Source organism: Parasteatoda tepidariorum, chromosome 2, assembly GCF_982258835.1.
Source record: "Parasteatoda tepidariorum strain Cologne lab strain chromosome 2, Ptep-v5.0, whole genome shotgun sequence".
Taxonomy (NCBI): domain Eukaryota; kingdom Metazoa; phylum Arthropoda; class Arachnida; order Araneae; family Theridiidae; genus Parasteatoda; species Parasteatoda tepidariorum.
This window is the reverse complement of record NC_141756.1, coordinates 24,281,154-24,302,155: the sequence shown is the minus strand read 5'-3', so window position 1 is coordinate 24,302,155 and position 21,002 is coordinate 24,281,154. Positions and strand designations below refer to the sequence as shown.

Here is a 21,002-nt window from a genome sequence, read left to right as displayed (position 1 = left end):
AACGGCTGAACCGATTTAGCTGAAAATTGGCAGGGAGGTAGTTTAGAGCCAGGAGAAGGACATAGGATACTTTTTATCCCGTTCGACATCATTCCCGTGTGACTTGACATGTAACGTCAGTCACTATAAAACGTGGTATTAAATATCTATTATTACCATTAATCTATTATTACTATTAAATATCTACCATTAAATATCTATTATTAATATATAACTCAGAAGTTTAAGTTTCTGACTTGAGAAAACAAAAGCTAATTATAAGTAAATATATTTTCGACTATATAAGGTCATTATTATGAAACAAATGTTTACATGTTTATTTAGTACGATTTATTAGATTTTTTAGGTGATTACATTGAAGTAGTAAACAAAAATAAAATTCTCGCGCTATGATAAATAATTTCTAAAATAAATATTCTCTGCTTAAGTTAACGAACGTATTCATTTATATATGTAATTCTCACGCGAATTAAATACTTGTATTGCTCTTTAAGTAAATAAGACTTAACTGTGCACTTAAACAGTACCACTTTGTTTTGCATTCCGCTTATAAAGTTATTTACATACATTTTTTATGCAGCTTTCATACATCCTTAAAGTAACGAAATAATTCATTTCGTTTAAATGCTCTTTGTATTGTTTGAAATGTCGTTTTACATATATATATAAGTAAATTCAAATTCAGCTTCATCGCCAAAATAGAAATTCTCGAAAGATGAAATAAGATGAGATAGAAATTATCTAGGTCAGTGTATTAGAATATTAAAAAAGACTAAAAAAGCGAAATACTGTGCAAGAACATACTAAATCTTAGTAGTAAATATTCTAAATCTTTAAATTTTAGTAGATAAAATTTTTTACATAATTGGAAATGATACATGTATAAATGAAAATTTAAAACTTTAGCTTTGTCGATTTATTGAGCACTAATATCATAGCTTCATAAATTAATACGTATAGTTCAACTATATTTTTAATTTATTTATCAATAGATGGTGTCCAAAGAGTCTATTAAAGGTACTTACGTATTAACGCAACAAGGCCAAAATTCGCATAAATTGCCAAATTTGGCGACCCTACTTACGGCAACCCTACGTGCTATACGTGGTTTTTCGTAATACCTTATCGAATTTATATGGCGCCAAGCTCAAGCTGTTAATGGCGAAGACGGTTTTCAATCAGTGCTAAAAGCAATAGCCAAAAGATTTCCGCCGAAAAAATATCCGCCGAAAGAATAACTTACTTTATCTATTGGTACCTATGTAGTATATTTGCTAATTCTGAACTCTACTCTCCCACCGAAAAAAGTGTTTATAACCCAGTTAATACTGTCTGGTTTTTATTTTGTAGATACAAGGACAGATTCATCATCGAATTGGATCATTAATAATTAATAATGCCGCGACCAAGACGATCGAATCTTTCCCGACAAAGCCGTGATGCAAGAAGAATACGAAATACTGCAAATGAAAGGACTGAAGAAGAACAAGAAATTGCACGTGAACAGCGCCGCGATAGTATGGCTCGACTTCGTGCTTCTCAATCACGAGAGCAAAGTGAAGCAGCCCGTGAAACAGCTCGGTTGGCAATGCAGAATCGTCGAGCGAACAACAGAGGTCAACAAATAGATAATTTGCGACGCAGAACAAGATATTTATCAAGTGCTGATTTGAATCGAGCAGCGTTTCAATACGATTGCAGCAATGATTACAGCTTGCATCCTAGCGTTTGCATTGGGCAAATGGGCGTAGTTTGCGAGTATTGTGGTGCATTAAAGTTTTCCGGAGAAACGCCTGGATTATGCTGCCTTAATGGTAAAGTGAAATTGCCATTGTTGACTCCGCCACCTGAGCCATTGTATTCATTGCTTTGTGGCGAAACACAAGAATCACGCCACTTTCTTGCAAATACTCAAAAATACAATGGTTGTTTCCAGATGACGTCATTTGGGGCAGATATTATCGAAGAACGGGGATTTAATCCGACATTTAAGGTATTTATTTTTGTACTTATATAGAATGTAGTTAAAGAATAACTTACTTTATCTATTGGTACCTATGTAGTATATTTGCTAATTCTGAACTCTTCTCTCCCACCGAAAAAAGTGTTTATAACCCAGTTAATACTGTCTGGTTTTTATTTTGTAGATACAAGGACAGATTCATCATCGAATTGGATCATTACTACCTTTCGAGGATACACAGAATAAATTTTTACAAATATATTTCATGGGCAACATGGAAGAACAACTTGATCGACGCCTAGAGATCAATGCAGGAATGAAGCGAGCAATTCTTCAAGACTTGCAGTGTCTGCTTCATGAACATCATGCGTTGGTCAGGTTGTTTAAAAGTGCTTTAGAGCGCATGCCAAGTGATGACTATAAAGTTGCTATCAAAGCAGATAAACGACCATCTGGAACACACGAAAGGACATTTAATGCTCCAACAGTAGACGAAGTTGCCATCCTGATTGTTGGTGAACAATTGGAAAAACGCGATATTGTGCTTACACGTCGCGATACTGGGCAACTGCAACAAATATCTGAAACTCATCGATCATATGACACATTGCAATACCCGCTGATGTTTTGGCAAGGAGAAGATGGATATTATTTTAATATTAAAATGAAAAATCCATTGAATGGTGAGTATCAGTATCATAATTTATTTCATTTATTTGTGAAAGACACTGATTTAAAATAATGTTTATTAAAAAAATGGTTAATGTCTGTATTGTTTGCCTTTAAAATTTGCCTTTGAAATGGTTAATTATCAAATTTTTAATTTCAGGTGAAGAAACTACAAAGAAAGTTAGCTCAATGAATTATTACGCATATCGTTTGATGATTCGTCAAAATGCTGACAACTATTTGCTGCGGTTTCGTCGATTGTTTCAGCAGTATTGCGTTGACATGTATGTAAAAATAGAAACGGAACGTTTAACATTCATTAGGTTGAACCAAGCCAAACTGCGTTCTGATGAGTACATCCATTTACGTGATGCAGTTAGTACTGAAGGAAATGCAGCTAATATTGGTCGATTAACTATTCTGCCGGCGACATACATTGGTAGTCCACGTCATATGCATGAATATGCACAAGATGCAATGACATATGTTCGTCATTACGGTCGGCCCGATCTCTTTATTACTTTTACCTGTAATCCAAAATGGATAGAAATTACTCAATTGCTGCTTCCCGGACAAACATCAAGTGATAGACACGACATCACAGCACGTATATTCAGGCAAAAAATTCGGTCCCTGATGAACTTTATTGTTAAACAACGCGTCTTTGGAGATACTCGATGCTGGATGTATTCAATCGAATGGCAAAAGCGAGGCCTGCCGCACGCACACATTCTTATTTGGTTAGTGGAAAGAATTCAGCCTGACCAAATAGATGATATCATATGTGCTGAGATTCCTGATTATGAAGTCGATCCAGACCTACATGATGTTGTTACTACTAATATGATTCATGGACCGTGTGGTGCCATCAATCCCCAATCACCTTGCATGGTCGATGGAAATTGCTCTAAACGATATCCACGGAAATTAACGGCGGAGACTGTCACTGGCAATGATGGTTATCCGCTGTATCGGCGTCGATCACCAGATGACAACGGTCGAACTGTCACAACGAAAGTGAAAAGAATGGATTTCGTTGTCGACAACAGTTGGATTGTTCCATATTCGCCACTTATTTCTAAATCGTTCAAGACACATTGCAACGTTGAATACTGCAATTCAGTTAAGTCCATAAAATATATTTGCAAATATGTCACGAAAGGCAGTGATATGGCGGTTTTTGGATTGCAATCCTCGAATACCAACGATGAAATTTCACGCTATCAAGTTGGTCGTTATGTGAACTGTAATGAAGCGATTTGGCGTATATTCGCATTTCCCATTCACGAACGTCATCCTACTGTTACGCATTTGGCGGTGCATCTGGAGAATGGTCAACGAGTATATTTCACGGCTTCGAATGCTACGCAACGTACTGAAACGCCTCCAGCAACTACATTGACCAGTTTTTTTGCAATCTGCCAAAGCGATCAGTTTGCACGAACTTTGCTTTACTCGGAGATGCCACGTTATTATACTTGGAATGCTTCATCGAAGAATTTTCAAAGACGGAAGCAAGGCGATGCGGTTCCTGGGTATCCAGATGTGCGTTCTACTGATGCTCTTGGTCGTATGTATACAGTTCATCCAAAGAATAATGAATGTTTCTATTTGCGGTTGTTGCTGGTAAATGTGCGTGGGCCAACGTCATTTGAGTCACTACGAACTGTTAATGGTGTAATATTCCCAACATATCGTGCTGCATGTGAAGAATTGAAGTTATTAGAAAACGATAGTCATTGGGATACGACAATCGCTGAAGCCATTATCTCTGCATCTCCAAGTCAGATACGCACATTATTCGCTATCATAATTTCGACATGTTTTCCATCAACCCATGTAACCTGTGGCACAAATACAAGGATACTATGTCAGAAGATATTTTACATCAAATTCGTGTCAGTTCCAGAAATCACGATATTGAGATGAATGAGGAGATACATAATCGTGCTTTACTATTGATCGAAGATATGTGTTACCTCATGTGCGGTAATTTATTAATCAGGTTAGGAATGCCAGCACCATATCGTGAAATGAATGACGCATTTAATCGAGAATTGGAACGGGAACGTGAATATGATCACCAGGAATTAGATTTAGTAGTTCAAACGAATGTACCCCTGTTGAATTACCAACAAAAGGAAGTTTATGATACTTTAATGAAGGCAATCGATAATGAATATGGTGGTTTATATTTCCTAGATGCCCCTGGTGGAACTGGCAAGACATTCCTCATGTCATTAGTTTTAGCAACTGTTCGGGCGAGATCTAACATAGCGGTTGCAGTTGCTTCTTCTGGAATAGCAGCCACATTGTTAGAAGGATGCCGTACGGCTCATTCAGCATTCAAATTACCGTTAAATCTTCAAACTATTGAAGAACCAACGTGTAATATTGCAAAACACTCAGCAATGGCCAAAGTTTTAGCGGTATCGAAAATCATCATCTGGGACGAATGCACAATGGCGCATAAACGTGCATTAGAAGCACTTAACCGAACATTAAAAGACTTACGCAATGACTCGAGATGTTTTGGAGGAGCAATGATTTTACTTTCTGGCAATTTCCGCCAAATACTGCCAGTAATTCCAAGATCTACGGCTGCCGACGAAATAAACGCTTGCCTCAAATCGTCAAATCTATGGCGCCATGTGAAGAAACTGCAACTGACAACAAACATGAGAGTTACATTGCTTAATGATACATCTGCTGAAGATTTCTCGGAGCAATTGCTGACTATCGGTAATGGTCAAGTACCTGTCGATGAATCGAGCGGATTAATATCATTTCCAAATAATTTCTGTAATTTTGTCTCATCAAAAGACGAACTTATCAACAATGTATTTCCAGAAATTATTTCTAACTACAAATATTATGAATGGATAAGTGAGCGAGCAATTTTAGCGGCTAAGAATAAAGATGTAGATGACCTAAACTACATAATTCAAAATAAGATCATTGGAACAATGCATTCATTCAAATCTATTGACTGCGTCACAAATGAAGATGAAGCCACCAACTATCCAATTGAATTTTTAAACTCTTTGGACGTGCCTGGCTTACCACCGCACAATTTACGCCTAAAGGTTGGCTCCGTAGTAATCATGCTTCGAAACATAAACCAACCAAAACTGTGCAACGGTACGCGTTTGGTGGTTAGAAAATTGATGAACAATGTAATTTACGCTACGATAATGATAGGAAAATTCAAAGGTGAGGAAGTTCTCATTCCGAGGATACCGATGATCCCAACCGATATGCCGTTTGAATTTAAAAGACTTCAATTTCCGATACGTCTTGCATTTGCCATAACCATCAACAAATCACAAGGCCAATCCTTAAAAGTTTGTGGTTTAAATCTAGAACATTCATGTTTTTCCCATGGTCAATTATACGTGGCATGTTCACGGGTCGGAAGACCATCTGCGTTGTTTGTTTTTGCGCCTGATAATAAAACAAAAAATGTCGTGTATCACAAGGTACTTAAATGAAGAGCAACCTATGTACTAAAATACGGAAATAATTATGAATGATTGATGTAGAAATTTAATTTTTTTTGTATTTTTTCCAATAAAAAAAAAATCTGCTTATTTATTGACATTAAGGCGGAACAAAGTTCGCCGGGTCAGCTAGTATACTATATTTCTTAAAATAAAATTAGTATGTTAATCAAAGATGCGCACAACACAGGCAAAATAGTAATATGAATTCGAACGAAAACCGAAGTGTGTTGAAGTTAAATATTATAAAAGTATTCTGTACAATTTTCAAATTTATATAATTCTTATGAGATCATAAATATTCTTATTATACTACTCAAAACATATCTGCACTTTATAACTGTTTGTCAAATCAATCCAACAAGAAGATTGAAATTACTCAGCAAATAATTAACCACAATGTTTTTATCAATCGATAAAAAGGATTCTATTTTATAACCTTTGTTAAACAGCCAACCCAATTTTGGGCTTACGACTACTAATGTTCAACTCCGTAGCCTTGTAATTTTGAACCCATTTCAAAAGACAAGGAGTCTCTTGGAAGAAATTTGAAATAGAAGAATTGTGAGAAATGTTGCGTTGCAGGAAAACTTTTTGAATGAACTAACCCGCATTTGCGTTACACGGAGAAGAAAAAAAACGAAAAACTCCCATGGTTAGCCCGACGGCAAGGGGACTCTAACCCATGATCCATCTACCACTGAGAATATTTTACATTAGCACTGTGGTCGATGCGAGCCGGGTGCGGAATTCGTATCAATCAGCCTTCGCTGAGGTTTGAACACGATTCACCTCATTTGAAGAAGAACACTCTATCGCCTAAGTCACCACGGTTCAGTAAAAAGAATTGAAACTTATTTGGTATAACCAGTTTGTTAATTAAATCCGATAAGTACTCATATTTCACTAATAGACTTCATATAGACATACCACCGTCTCGACCGCCATATTGTCGCTATCTAAAAAGGGCACATTTATTCACCTTTAAACTTCTAATAATGATCCGAAAGCATCGATTATACATTTATACATGCCTTATCATCATTTTACACAATAATTTAGTTAAACAGTTTAAATGTAAATTAATTACTCGCCAAATTTATAGTGCTCAGAAATGTAAAACTTTCTTCACCAACGAGCTGAAGATTGGGGTAAGTTTTATCAATTACTGGTGTTAAGATTTTAATACAGTCTTTGAGGTATGTAAGAAATCCCAATTCGGTATTAACTTAAAATAAAGTAAAAATTCAATACCAGAGTTTTTCAATATTTAATTCAGATAGGTATATTACACCACAATTTATGCAGTGTATGTAAAAAAATAAATACGCATATCAAAAATTTGACCTAAAATTCAAAATGGCGAAGGAAGAAGACTCTTAAATATTAATTTGCGCCTACCTTTGTCATTACCTTTTTTGCTTCATTTTTGTAAAAAAAAACTAACAAATATGTGTTCTATAATTAAAGAGTTGTAACATCAAAATACCAGATTAATTGAAACATTACTTTCTTTTAAGCTCAACTACAAGTGTTGTACTCTAGATTCATCGAACAAAAAGAATCTTTATGTCGAATTCTTTTCCTATCATCAAAACGAAGAGAAAACACTTGGGGAAAGAAGTAAATTGTCGTACATAGTCTCATTTGGCGAACTAACAACCTCAATGAACGACTGTTCAATTACGAAATGCGGCATCTAAACTACCCTCTGTGTATCACTTGAAGTAATTTCCACGGACAGCACCTGCTGGAGATGGCTGTCTTGAGTTCATGGAAGACACTATTCACGCTTACTCGTAACCGTAACTTGGCTATCAAACCTAACGATCATGAATCACTATACAATCTTTCTGTTTCGCGATATCTTTGATAGGAATCGGACATCGCTTGCTTTTTCTTCCCTCATTATTATAAATAGTGTGATATAACTTCCACAAAACCGAGCTTTGAATAGTGGCAAAAAAGGGACTTTTACTTCTAAATGTGTGTCTTGAAGGAAAGTAAACTAATTAAGAAGATTTTTTTTTTAATAAAATCAATTAATTAAGCTTTATTATCTTTTTTTGTAAACTTTTTTAATTAATACATAAAAACTTATATTTTTTGCATTTTTTGCACAGTGCAAGATATTTCTTCGCATTTTGGTCATGAAAAGAAATCTACTCGACTCAAATAGTAAGATATTGCTACCAAATAATAAGATGCCAAAAACTGTTCAAAATGTTACTCGAATGGAATTTTCTTTCTTTTTTTTTTTTTTTTTTTTTTTTTTAACTCCGAACGAAAAAATCGAATTCAATCATATTTTCTCTCTGGCAGTCGTTTTATAGTGTCATGCAAGCAAGAAAAAAAATCTCAAACATTATTTTTTAGAGATAAAATGGTGCCAAATATTGTCTAATATGTCTCAAAGGTAAAAGAGTTGAGTCTGAAGAAGACTGTCAAACCCTTTACTGGGTCACAGAATACAACTACACGACTACAATATTCATCATAAAATGTACGATCTGAACATGAAAATGTACTGTCACATTTGAAGAATTAACACAAACATGGGAAAAGATTCTACCGAAAATTTTCTATTCACAGGAATTCGAACTGATGTACAGAGAATTGCTCGAAGAGATGCTCAAAGAAAATTCTTGCTATTATCACAAATGTGCTTCACTTCTTACACCACAAGCATGAAACCTGCAATACAGTTGGCAGACGATTTTTGAGGAATTTCTTTAAGCATCTTTTCGAACAATTCTTTGTACATACATCAATTTCGTCTATTTATTTTAGACTTCTTTTGTATATCAATCATATTCCTGCGGGGGAAAAAATTTTTTTTGAAGCATCTATTTCCATACTTGTGTTAATTCTTTAAATGTGACAATACATTTTAACTTCTTACTGCCTGTGTTCAGATCTTGCATTCTATGGCGAATATTGCTCGTTTAGTTGCATTCTATGACCCAGTTAAAGTCTTTCCGTCTTATTCACTCACCCGGCAAAAACTCAAAAAGGCAGAATACTAAAAGTATAGAAATCATTTTCTTAAGAAATTTGCAAAAATAATTTGTTGCCCTACTCACCCACGCAACACAAAATTACTGCCAAAAAGATATAAAATATTCCCAAAAGCTTTATTTTCCTCTAAAAATTCTGAGAGTACATCTAAACGGTTTGAGAGTTATAACAAAGGAAACAATGTGAAGTCATCTATGCATTATGTTATAAACAAAAACAAAAAGACTAAACAAGCCTTATGAGGAAATTGTTATTAATTATTTCTCGGATTAATTAAATCCATCTCATAACCACTGCATGTATAAAATGGCCCATAATGGCTGCCTTTAATATTCATTTTCAGAAACTTTGTAAAAAGTTAAGTCCGAAATCCATACTCTCAAACGTCACAAAATAATATTCAATGGTGAAAAAAGCAACCTTCGAAATCTTAACGAATTACAACTGTGCAAGACGGAAATGAAATATCCACAAAAATTTGTTTTATGACCCGAAAAGCATGGAAGAGTGGAAAAGTAACAGCAACCATAAGTTTCATCAAAGAATCAAACTAATTTTGATTTTTTTTTAATCCAGCCTTCCTCACTAGTGATTCGACATATTCCCATAACCTTCGTTCTTTTTTCATCGTTCTAATATTATTTTGCGATCCCTAATGAAAATACTTTTTTAGCTTACGCATTAAAAGAATTCAACATGTGTGTGTTAACAGCTTTGATTGCGTAAAAAAAATGAATATCCAGTAGATATCTGCTTGTCGCTAATAACTTGAGAACTGTCTCACCAATTTTCATCATCTTTTTTCTTTAGTCTTCAGCAATTTTGAACTGTGATTATGAATAATCGCCACCTTCCTGCAAGGCAAATTTTAAGTACAATATATAAAAAAAAAAAAACATTTTTGTTTTCAAAGACAACCAATCAAACTTTACTTATTAAATTTTGAATGGTTTTATGGATTAGAGTGGTGTTTATTGTTGCAAATTGCTACTATCGTTAAAATATATGATGCCCATACGTTAATACTGTTTTTCGAAGTTCTGTCGTTGCCAAGGAAAATAAAAATACCATAGTTTAAGTACCTTACGATTGAAACAATGAGAAATTTATACTATATACACGCTATAACAAAAAAATCGACGCACCAAGAAGGAGTTGTCCGATTGAAACGAAAATTGGTGGAAAGGAAGACAATGTACAGAATAGTTAATGATTAAAATTTCTGAACAAATGAATAATTTATTGCAGAGTTACAGTAACAAGTTCAATAAGGTGTTGACCCGCCTCTAGCCTGGGTACAAGCTGCCACACGGCGTGGCATAGACTGATAAAGCTCCCGGATGGTCTCTTGCGGTATTTCCTGCCAAATTCGATCCAATTGTCGAACGAGGTCATCAACATTCCGTGCCAGATGCAATCGCCTTCCCATCATATCCCAGGCATGCTCGATGTGAGAGAGATCTGGTGATCTGTCAGGTCAAGGAAGAGTTTGACAAGCTTGCAGACAGTTCATAGCAACACGTGTCGTATGCGGTCTGGCATTGTCCTGCTGAAAAACCAGCCCAGGGCGCTGCAAAAGGAACGGTAGCAAAATAGGTCTTAGGATGTCGTCGACGTACCGCTGTGCCGTAAGTGTACCACTAATGACGACAAAGGGGTCCGGCTGTCAAAGGAAATGGCACCCCCGACATAATGCCTTGTTGAGGGCCGGTGTGGCGTGCAATAGTGAAGGCAGGATCCCCCCTCTGCCCTGTGCGTCTCCAAACACGTCTTCGGTGATCGTCAGGACACAATTGGAAACGGGATTCGTCGCTAAAGACTATACGTCCCCAGTCGGCATCATTCCAGTCTGATCGAGCGTCGATTTTGCGCGTCTTAGTGCTCTCTTGGTGCGTCGATTTTTTTTGTTATAGAGTGTATATTATCTTGACGTGAAGAATTATCTGGGCTTTTGACAGACAAATAACTTAAATATTTAAAAGGTTATTTTTTTTAAATCGCAAATTTGGCGACATTTTTCCACCTAGAGTAAAATTACCAAAACCACTGCCTTACTCTCATATTTTTAAAATTTTTATGAGCCCAGGAGTATAATATTAGTATTGGAGTAAGTTTTTAAATAATGAAAAGCGCTTTTCATTTTCACAAAACTATGGCTTTTCTCTATATTGACGTTTTGCGCCATTTTGAAAATAAGCGTAAACAGCGCGAGCTTTAGATAAGCTAAACTTGAGCAAGGAGTCATGAGTAGCAGTAACAAACTCACAGCAGTTATAAAAATAGCATATTTGCAAAAAAGCGTCATTTCATATTACGATTGAGCCTTCGAAAAACAGCCTTAAGTTCCTTGCGTACCATCTGAACATAAAACAATAATATATTCTAACAGATTCGAATATAACTTTATAACTTGGAATAAAACAAGCTGTTAGTGGTTTATATAGTGCGCAATAATGTTTTTCCGAAAAGTAGGGGGGAAAATAGTGCGTGGAGTCCCTCCGCGCGGAAGAAGTTAAACTTCGCAACCTGCGACGTTAATTGTAGAGGAATCAGCAGTCTTAAAAGGATCACTAGTTCTATACAACGACTCTTTTTTCTGCTCCGCTCGCGTCCGTGCTCTGTTATCACAGCATTATTGTACATTTTTCCCTTGTGAACCTCTTGAACCAGTGGAAGTGCTTGTGGTTGCCTCACTTGGAAAATGTATTTGTATTAATAATGTATGAGAATGCGTCATAATGTAATTTCAGAAGAAAAAACCTAACAATCAATTGATATTCACAAGAGACGTCCCTTGACATAACCTTAAATCCGTCGCATGGTCCGTGGGATTGTTTTCACTCATTTTTTACAATTATTATCCACTAGTGTGAAAATAAAAAATACTACCCTATTAAATTACATGTGTATCAAAACAAACTAAAAAAAATATTTACAGAAAAACAATACTTTTATTATTTTTATGCTAGTGAGGACCAAAACAATATGGAAATGAATGAGGGAAAACTGGATCCTACCACGTGATTTCCCGGCCAATAAAAATGTAGCGTTAAACGTTTAACGCAACCTTGTTGGAAGTCGCATAAGAAGTATAACTTCAAAAATTTATTTAAGGTAAAAATTTCTGTTAAAAAAAAAAGAAACCACGTCTTTATTATTACCTAAAAAGGAGCAATTAGAAATTACAATTTTACACAGGTTTTCCTTACGAATACGAATAAAATTATTTCAATGTATTCATACTTAGTACTATGACATCTCTGGTGTAGATATGTATTTACAAAGTATTTTTTAACAAGTATGTTAATTAAGGTAATTAATTTCACGTCCCACATAGAATCAAACTCTGAATTTCAACTTCTATCTTAAAATTTAAGTTCAAAATTTCTTTCAGATTGACCATAATAACAGTTTGGATAACCTTTCTGTTAGTGAATTTTATTCCAGTCGAAACATCAAGCAATTTGCTTTGGCGAATAATGGTGAAGAGTTAAAAAGAAGTATCGCAAGAAAACAGTGCAGAAGACGAATTAAAAGAATTTTAACTGAAAACTTATTTCTCTTTTTATTGTACACTAAACATCTACCTAAAACGAGCATTAAAATATTTTTAATCTATTTAGACTGTAAGCATTGAAAAAAAAAATTTGAAAGCAATTAAAAGATTTAAATCCTGAAAGTAATTACGTAAACTTTTGTAATGTATTTATTTGTTTGAACGTAATTAAAAGCATTAAATACTAAGTAAAAGCATTTACGCTATCTTTCTGTAGTTAGCTAAACGTTTTTCTCATAAGAAATGTGAATGTCTTAATAAAACAAATTAGTTTTACTATTCCATGAGGAAAACAACGAATAAAAGTTCGTCTAGAATATAGTTTCTCTTAAAAAAAGATAATAGATATTGGATGCAATATTCTTGAAATAACGTTCGTTGTTTCATTTATTGGCTACGTATCTCGCGTTTAATTGAGCAAGTTAAATAATTAGAGAAATTACGTAATCATTCTGCTGTAAGTTAAACATTTATTTCATACATAGCTATAGTAAATAAACATATGACTTAATAGAGCAAATTCATTTTACTTCCCGATGCAAAATCCTTGAAGTTCATTGTTTCAATTATTGGCTTTCTATCGCTTTCAATTAAACTAGCTAAATACTTACAGAAATTACGTAATCACTAATCGTAATAGTTAAACGTTAACCTTATACATAGTTACGATAAATATAGGCATGTTTTAATAAAACAAATTAGTTCGATGCAAAATTCGTAAAGTTCGTTGCTTCAACCATTGACTTCCTATCTCTTTCAATTAAACTCGCTAAATAGTTAAAGAAATTAAGTAATCTTTACGTAAGTTAAACGTTCATCTTATAAAAAGTTGCGATAAATAAAGACATAACTTAATAAAACTAATTTGGTTAACTATTCAACCGGCAAAACAAAGATTAAAAACACGTTTAGAGTATAGTTATTCTTATGAAACAAGATAATAGAAACTCGATGTAAAATTCTTGAAATAATGTTTTTCATTTCATGTATTGGCTACCTATCTCTCTCGTTTAAGCACGTTAAAAACTTTGAGAATCCTTCTACTGGAAATCAAACGTTTATCCTTTAAAAAGTTACGATAAATAAAGACATGTCTTAATAAAAAAAATCCGTTTTACTATTAGATGAGGAAAACAATGAAGAAAAACACGTTTAGAATACAGTTACTCTTAAGAAACAAGATAATAGAAACTCGATGTGAAATTCTTGAAATAACGTTCTTTATTTCATTTATTGGCTACCTATTTCTCTCATTTAAACATGTTATAAACTTAGAGAATCATTCCGCTGGAAGTTAAACGTTTATCTTTTTAAAAGTTACGATAAATAAAGACATGACTTAATAAAACAAATTCATTTCACTATTAGATGAGGAAAACAACGAAGAAAAACACGTTTAGAATATAGTTACTCTTAAGAAACAAGATAATAGAAACTCGATATAAAATTCTTGGAATAACGTCCTTTATTTCATTTATTGGCTACCTATTTCTCTCATTTAAACATGTTATAAACTTAGAGAATCATTCCGCTGGAAGTTAAACGTTCATCTTTTAAAAAGATACAATAAATAAGGACATGACTTAATAAAACAAATTCGTGTTACTATTAGCTGAGGAAAACAAATAAGAAAAACACGTTTAGAATATAGTTACTCTTAGGAAACAAGATAATAGAAACTGGATGTAAAATTCTTTTAAATAACGTTCGATGTTTCAACTATTGGCTTCCTATCTCTCTAATGGATACAAAATCCGCTCAAATAGTTGAAGGACTGCTGGGAACGCTTTGTTTGGAGACAGAATCAGCAAAAAATAACTTTCGCGGGGCTTTATTTTTTTTCTCTTTCTCTTTTTCTCGACTTCTATTTAAAATCACTCCACGTATTCGAAAAACTGTTCTACTGAATAGCAAATTCTCTTCTCCTTTTTTTTTCAAAAAGTTTTGCAAAGTTTCTTTTTCTTCGAAGTCCAAGCTTAGACTTCCCTAAATATTTCCTAGACTTACTCGAGCTTTTCATCTTCAAGCAACTAAAAAAATAATTCAAAGAGGTGTTTCTTATACTACGATTTACAGTGAAGCGCTATGCAGGAAATATTTATAATGAGTAAAAAAAATAGTAAAAAGTAATCAGGAACAAAGAAATAACTCATTATGAAGAAATATAAATTCAAGATATTTGAATGTAACTAAGAACGGATGTATCAAAAATGTGTTAAAGAGTTCACATAAATTTAAAAACTTCAGAAAACTTACTATTGATTTTGAAAAAATTAGTTCAAAAATCAGAAATGCTTTCCTAAAGTTTTAAGCCAATCGGAGGAAGACCATAGTAAAGAGGTTCTTTAGAAACTCTTCCAATTAGGCTTAAGCAGCTGCGAGCAAAAGTAGAAAATATGTTTTCTCAAAACTCTTTATTCATTTTTTTGTTTGCTTAATTATCGATCTTTAGTAACCATTGGCAAAATGGGTGTTGTTTTTTTGTTTGATGGCGTGCGCACCTTATTTGGACGTCATTACACTTTTCAACTGTGTTCAAGAGTAATAGTAAACAGTACGCATGCGTTGTCATTGCATGCGTTGCTATGGCGACGCATAAAATATTTTTATACTATTTTATTATTAACTTATAATTACTGTTTTAACGGTGATTTTAATATAAATATAAATACTGAAGAAGGGAGGTAACTTCTTGAAACACGGCAGGATTTGAATACCAATCCGACGACAAACATCAATTGAGTCAGTTTTTGCAACCCATGATTTGAAATATTGCGGCATTTATCGGAGTCAATCCAGAAAAAAATTCATTTAACTAATTGGTATCTAGTGATCGTAATAAAGTGATTTGTTTTTCTTACTTTTTATTTATTTATTTTTGAAAATCGATTGATCCTTTTTCTAAAAAACTATTGCATCGTTCAAATAGTTAACATATTTTACAAAATGTTTAAATCTTTCTCGCTTATTTCGTATTAATATATGAGATTTTTCTGCAATTTTGTTCACAGTAGGACAACGCGGAAAACTTTAATAAATAAAAAAAAAGGTAAGAGTAACAAAAAACAGGTATCTATCATGAAAAAATGTAAAATCAAGATATTTGAATGTAACTAATCACGGAAGAAGCAAAAGTGTGTTAAAGAGTTTAGATGAATTTGCAAACCTCCCTAAAATTTAATTATTTTTCTTACAAATATTGAATAACATATCAAGAAAACTCTTCAAAAAATTTAATCGAACCAGAAGAAAATCTTAAGAAAGAGATCTTTTGGAAATTCTTCTAATCAGCTGTGAGCTAAAGTAAAAAATATAATTTTCTCTAAACTTTTATTTATTTATTAACTTATTTTTTAATATTTATTTATTAATTTATTTTTTAATATTTATTTACTAACTTATTTAAGTCAATGGGTCATTTTCCTTAAAAACTACTACATCGTTACTACTGCATCAAATAGTTAAAGAACTTAAGACTAACAGATTTTTGAAAAATGTTTGATACTTTCTCGCATGTTTCATTTCAATGTATGAAATATTTCTACAATTTTGTTTTTTGTATTGGAACCATGCAGAAAACTTTAATTGGTCAAAGAAATGACAAATATTAGGCATTAAAAAAAGTTTCTATTAGAAAAGTATCTATCTTGAAAAATCATCGTGAATATACCCTGAAAAATTATAAATCTGAGAAATTTTAATGCAACTTATCGCTGAAGTAGCAAAAGCTAACTTCCGAAAATCCTTTTATTTTTATCCTTCTATTTTTTTTTTTTTCATTCCAAGTCAGGAATATTTTTACAAAGTCTTAAGACAATTGGTGTAAACTATTGGAAAGAAAACCTTGTAAGCTCTTTGACACTGTAAAAGAGCTTACACTGTTGCATTCCAAGTCAGGAATATTTTTACAAAGTCTTAAGACAATTAGTGTAAACTATTGGAAAGAAAACCTTGTAAGCTCTTTGACACTGTAAAAGACCTTACAAGGTTTGTAAGCAAGGTTGTTTACAAAAGAGCTTACACTGTTGCATTCCAAGTCAGGAATATTTTTACAAAGTCTTAAGACAATTAGTGTAAACTATTGGAAAGAGAACCTTGTAAGCTCTTTGACACTGTAAGAGACCTTACAAGGTTTGTAAGCAAGGTTGTTTACAAAAGAGCTTACACTGTTGCATTCCAAGTCAGGAATATTTTTACAAAGTCTTAAGACAATTAGTGCAAACTATTGGAAAGAAAACCTTGTAAGCTCTTTGACACTGTAAAAGACCTTACAAGGTTTGTAAGCAAGGTTGTTTACAAAAGAGCTTACACTGTTGCATTCCAAGTCAGGAATATTTTTACAAAGTCTTAAGACAATTGGTGTAAACTATTGGAAAGAGAACCTTGTAAGCTCTTTGACACTGTAAGAGACCTTACAAGGTTTGTAAGCAAGGTTGTTTACAAAAGAGCTTACACTGTTGCATTCCAAGTCAGGAATATTTTTACAAAGTTTTAAGACAATTAGTGTAAACCATTGGAAAGAGAACCTTGTGAGCTATTCGACACTGTAAAAGAATTCAATGACAGTAAAAAGTACCGACATTCCGGATGTCTCGACTTTTTATAGTAAAGTCTATTTTTACCGGTACACGCTGTGGAACAAAAAATCTGATATGCTGCAAATTTTGCATAAATAATTACCGTAAAATCACTGCATTACTGAGTCACTTCATTGGAAGAAGCAAGTACTGTATCCTATGAGTCAGTGCGACTTCTCATGAACACTTTCTTCAAATGGTGCATTAAACATAAGGACAAACTGACCTTCACAAAAGTTTCTAAAAAAATGAGAAATTGCGTTCACCATCATCAAAATCGGAGTTTTGAGAAAATTATATTTTCTACTTTCACCTCCTGCCGGTTAAGCCTAATGAAAGAATTTTTCCAACCCCGATTGGCTTGAAACTTTGAGAAAATATTTCTGACCAGTTCTAACATTAGATAAAAACGAGATTTTTGGAAATTTCACATTTGATAACTTTCGTGGTTAGTTACATTCAGATTTCGTGAAATTATGTTTCTTCATAATGCCCGAAACTTTCGTTAATTCCTAATACTTTTCATTTTTATTTAACTAGTTATTAGCATTTTATTCAAAGTTATAGGCAAACCTATAGGAATATCTCATATTAATGCTTTTCTGCTGCCATTAATGCTGGTTGTTTAATCGTATGAGGTGAAAACAGTTAATAAACGGTTTTTCTCACAGTTAACAGTTTCATACTTACGGTTATTTGACTGTTTTTTTATTTAAACATTTTTTTCGAAGCATTTCTAACAGTGTTCTTAAGTTTCATGAACTTTTTTCTAATTAGTCAGCTGTAGCATGAGCTATTGTGAACAAAGTAGAAAAATCAACCGTAAATTAAACTAGTTTACAAAACAATGAAATTAGTTAAACTAGCTAACTAAGTCAAACAAAATAGTTGACTAAAATGGTTCTTCGAAATAATTGATGCAGAAATAAAATTTTCGCGATTATTCATTTTAATTGCTTAGTTTCAAAGGAAAACAAAGTTTGTTTGAAATATGATTTAATTAAGATTGATTCAACCGTGAAAGGAACAAATGATGTTTTAAAATTATATTACAAATAAAAAGTATATATTTTAAATATTTATTAATTTAAGCATGCTCAACACACACTTTTACACCTACTTACATACTACGTACATATTACATACTTTTACTTACCATACTACATCAGAAATACTAGTCTTGAAATAACTTATGTAACATTTTTCAAATTTTTAGATTTCAACTTACTTTCAAGCAAATTTTTAAAAAAGGTTATCATTTTTTCTGTTATTTTAAAATCGTTTTCAATTTTGAAAATTAAACTACTATAATTCATATCAATTGCAAACAAATTTAAAATTGCAAGTATAAAATTCTTCTGTAATGATTAACTGCAAAAAAATTTGTTTATATCACCTGTCATTTTTTGTTGTTGAGCTATACTAAAAAGATTTTTAAGCATAAAACTATAGATATTGTTCAAAAAATTATAGGAAATTGATAAAATAACAATTGCTTGAAAGAATTCGAGCGAATATATGACTAAAAATGTGCTTGTTTTCGAACGAAGAATTTTTGCGATAAAGCTATTAAATTGATTCTAATGCGCATGAAAATTTGCCTTGACAGTTCATAAACAAAAAAAACGGAAAAAATTAAATAAAACTATAACAGTGAAAAAGTAACTAAAAATATGACTACATGCACAGTAAAAATATTTAGTTTACCGTCAACATGTCAGCAACTATACACCGAAATTGCTTACAATGTACAATATAAAGCAAAAATCATTCATTAAGAATCCATGCATATGATATTTCTTAAAATAAAATTTGTTTACAGACACATCACAGAAAGAATATTCATATAAATTTGATCAAGCCTTAACGAAACCGAAGAGGACAAAAATTAAATATTATAAAATTATTTAATACAACTGACAGATGTACGAAAACATAATCGTCTTTATTATACAACTAAAAACATAAATACGGTTTTATGACAACTTGCTTCCGTTTGAAATCGGGAGAAATTATTCACGCCTCAAATATATTTATTTGCTTGAAGTGTAGAAAAAAACAACCTATAAACCTCCAAAAAAAATCCCTCTAATGTGGCTATTCTTAGGTAGATTTCGATCAACCTCAAAATAACCTCAATCGTGAATAAAACAACTTCATACACCTTTATTAGAAACCTTGGGAGGTTGATTGCTTAAGGTTGCTTTTGAAGTCAACTTCAAACAAACCTCAAATCAACCTCAAAACAACCTCAAATAAACCTCAAAAACAATTTAAATTTTTGTAAGAATACGTTTCTCATTTTTCCCCTTTATTATACATCCTCTATACAATTATTTCATATCCAACTATATGTTTAGCAATTGGTTTCATTCTTAAACAAACTGACTTCACGTTTCCCAGACAATTAATGAAAGAAATTCAATTTTTCAGAGTTAATCTCTTCAACAAACCTGACGTAATACATCATTTTTAGCAGCCCCCACTCTAAGCAGTTCAACTGAATTTCTGAATTCGTTTCTTCCTAAATAACCACAACTATCTGAAATTCGAAAAATTTCTCCAAATTATGAGTGGAAGAAAGTTTAAAAAAATTAAACATTTCCAACCGTATGGTTTTGAATAATTTTTAAAACTGCTCTCTTTGTATTACTACTAATATTCTTTGTAATATTACTAAGTTTGAAATAGAATCCTTAAAAATATTTGCAAATTTTGTAGAAAGCGCGTGCCTAGTGCTTTAAAATAATTAGGAAAATAGTTTGAGTTTAAAAATTCTTGCATTTATCTTTTTTCTAATGTCGCTAATTACGAAATTGTTCTGTATCAAATATTTCTCCAATATTAATTTCATTTCATAATTATTATTTTCTGTCAGTGTCTTGAAAAATATACACTAACTAGAATTAAAAACAAAATTCAGAAAAATAACTCCAGTTGAAATTGTTTTAGTTTAAGTATTTCCATTAAAGCTGTAAATCATACCTTTCATTAAAAATCATTAGTTTAGTTTTTGTTGTTAACTTTAAGTACACAGTTCCCGTTTTGTTGCGTTAATAAGAATAAAGTAGTTGGTTGTTGAGAATCATTTATTATCAACAAGTAACTATTTTATTTGGCAAAAGTTATTCTTTTTACAGAATCTGCAGACAATGTATCTTAAAAATTACTCGAAAGCAGACGGCAAACTAGACAGAACATTCCCGAAAATCCATTCGAAAAAAAAAAATCTTCTAAATCCAAGTAGAAAGAATTCGATCGATTTTGGAATTCTTTTCTAAGATTTCGTTTTGCTTCTCGTGCCGCAGATGTTAAAGACAAGACTTTGGAATGTAATTAAAATTTGATTAAAACAAAATGCATTTAGAAATGAAAGATGAGAGCCGGAAATATGCAAATTCTTTTGGAATCGTTACATCGCCAAATCGATTTAATTTATTATTTATTTCTGGTGTGAGAATTCTTTTGGAACGCGCCAAAAGTTCGCAGCTATCGAGCCATACCTTGCAAATTATATAAATAAAAAAAGGTAAAATATTTTCTAAATGTCTTCGAAACTTTTTGTACCATTTCCGCTTAATTTCCCATTACTGAGCTTGAATTCATTTCTTCCATTTTTAATATTATTTGTTTTCGTGTACTAGGTCCCTAATGGAAAAATATTTTAGTTGTTTTTTTTATTCCTTTCGGGTATATTTTTTATTTCTTCTAACCATTAA

General features: G+C 32.5%; 1 protein-coding gene across 1 annotated transcript; it reads left to right on the top strand.

The window, feature by feature from the left end:
* Positions 1–1,396: 1,396 nt before the first annotated feature.
* LOC147814853 (uncharacterized) lies at positions 1,397–4,561 on the top strand. Its single transcript, XM_087156511.1, has 3 exons — positions 1,397–1,993; positions 2,148–2,646; positions 2,793–4,561. The coding sequence occupies exons 1-3, from the start codon at positions 1,397–1,399 to the stop codon at positions 4,559–4,561; spliced, it is 2,865 nt and encodes a 954-aa protein (XP_087012637.1).
* The last annotated feature ends 16,441 nt before the right edge of the window (positions 4,562–21,002 follow it).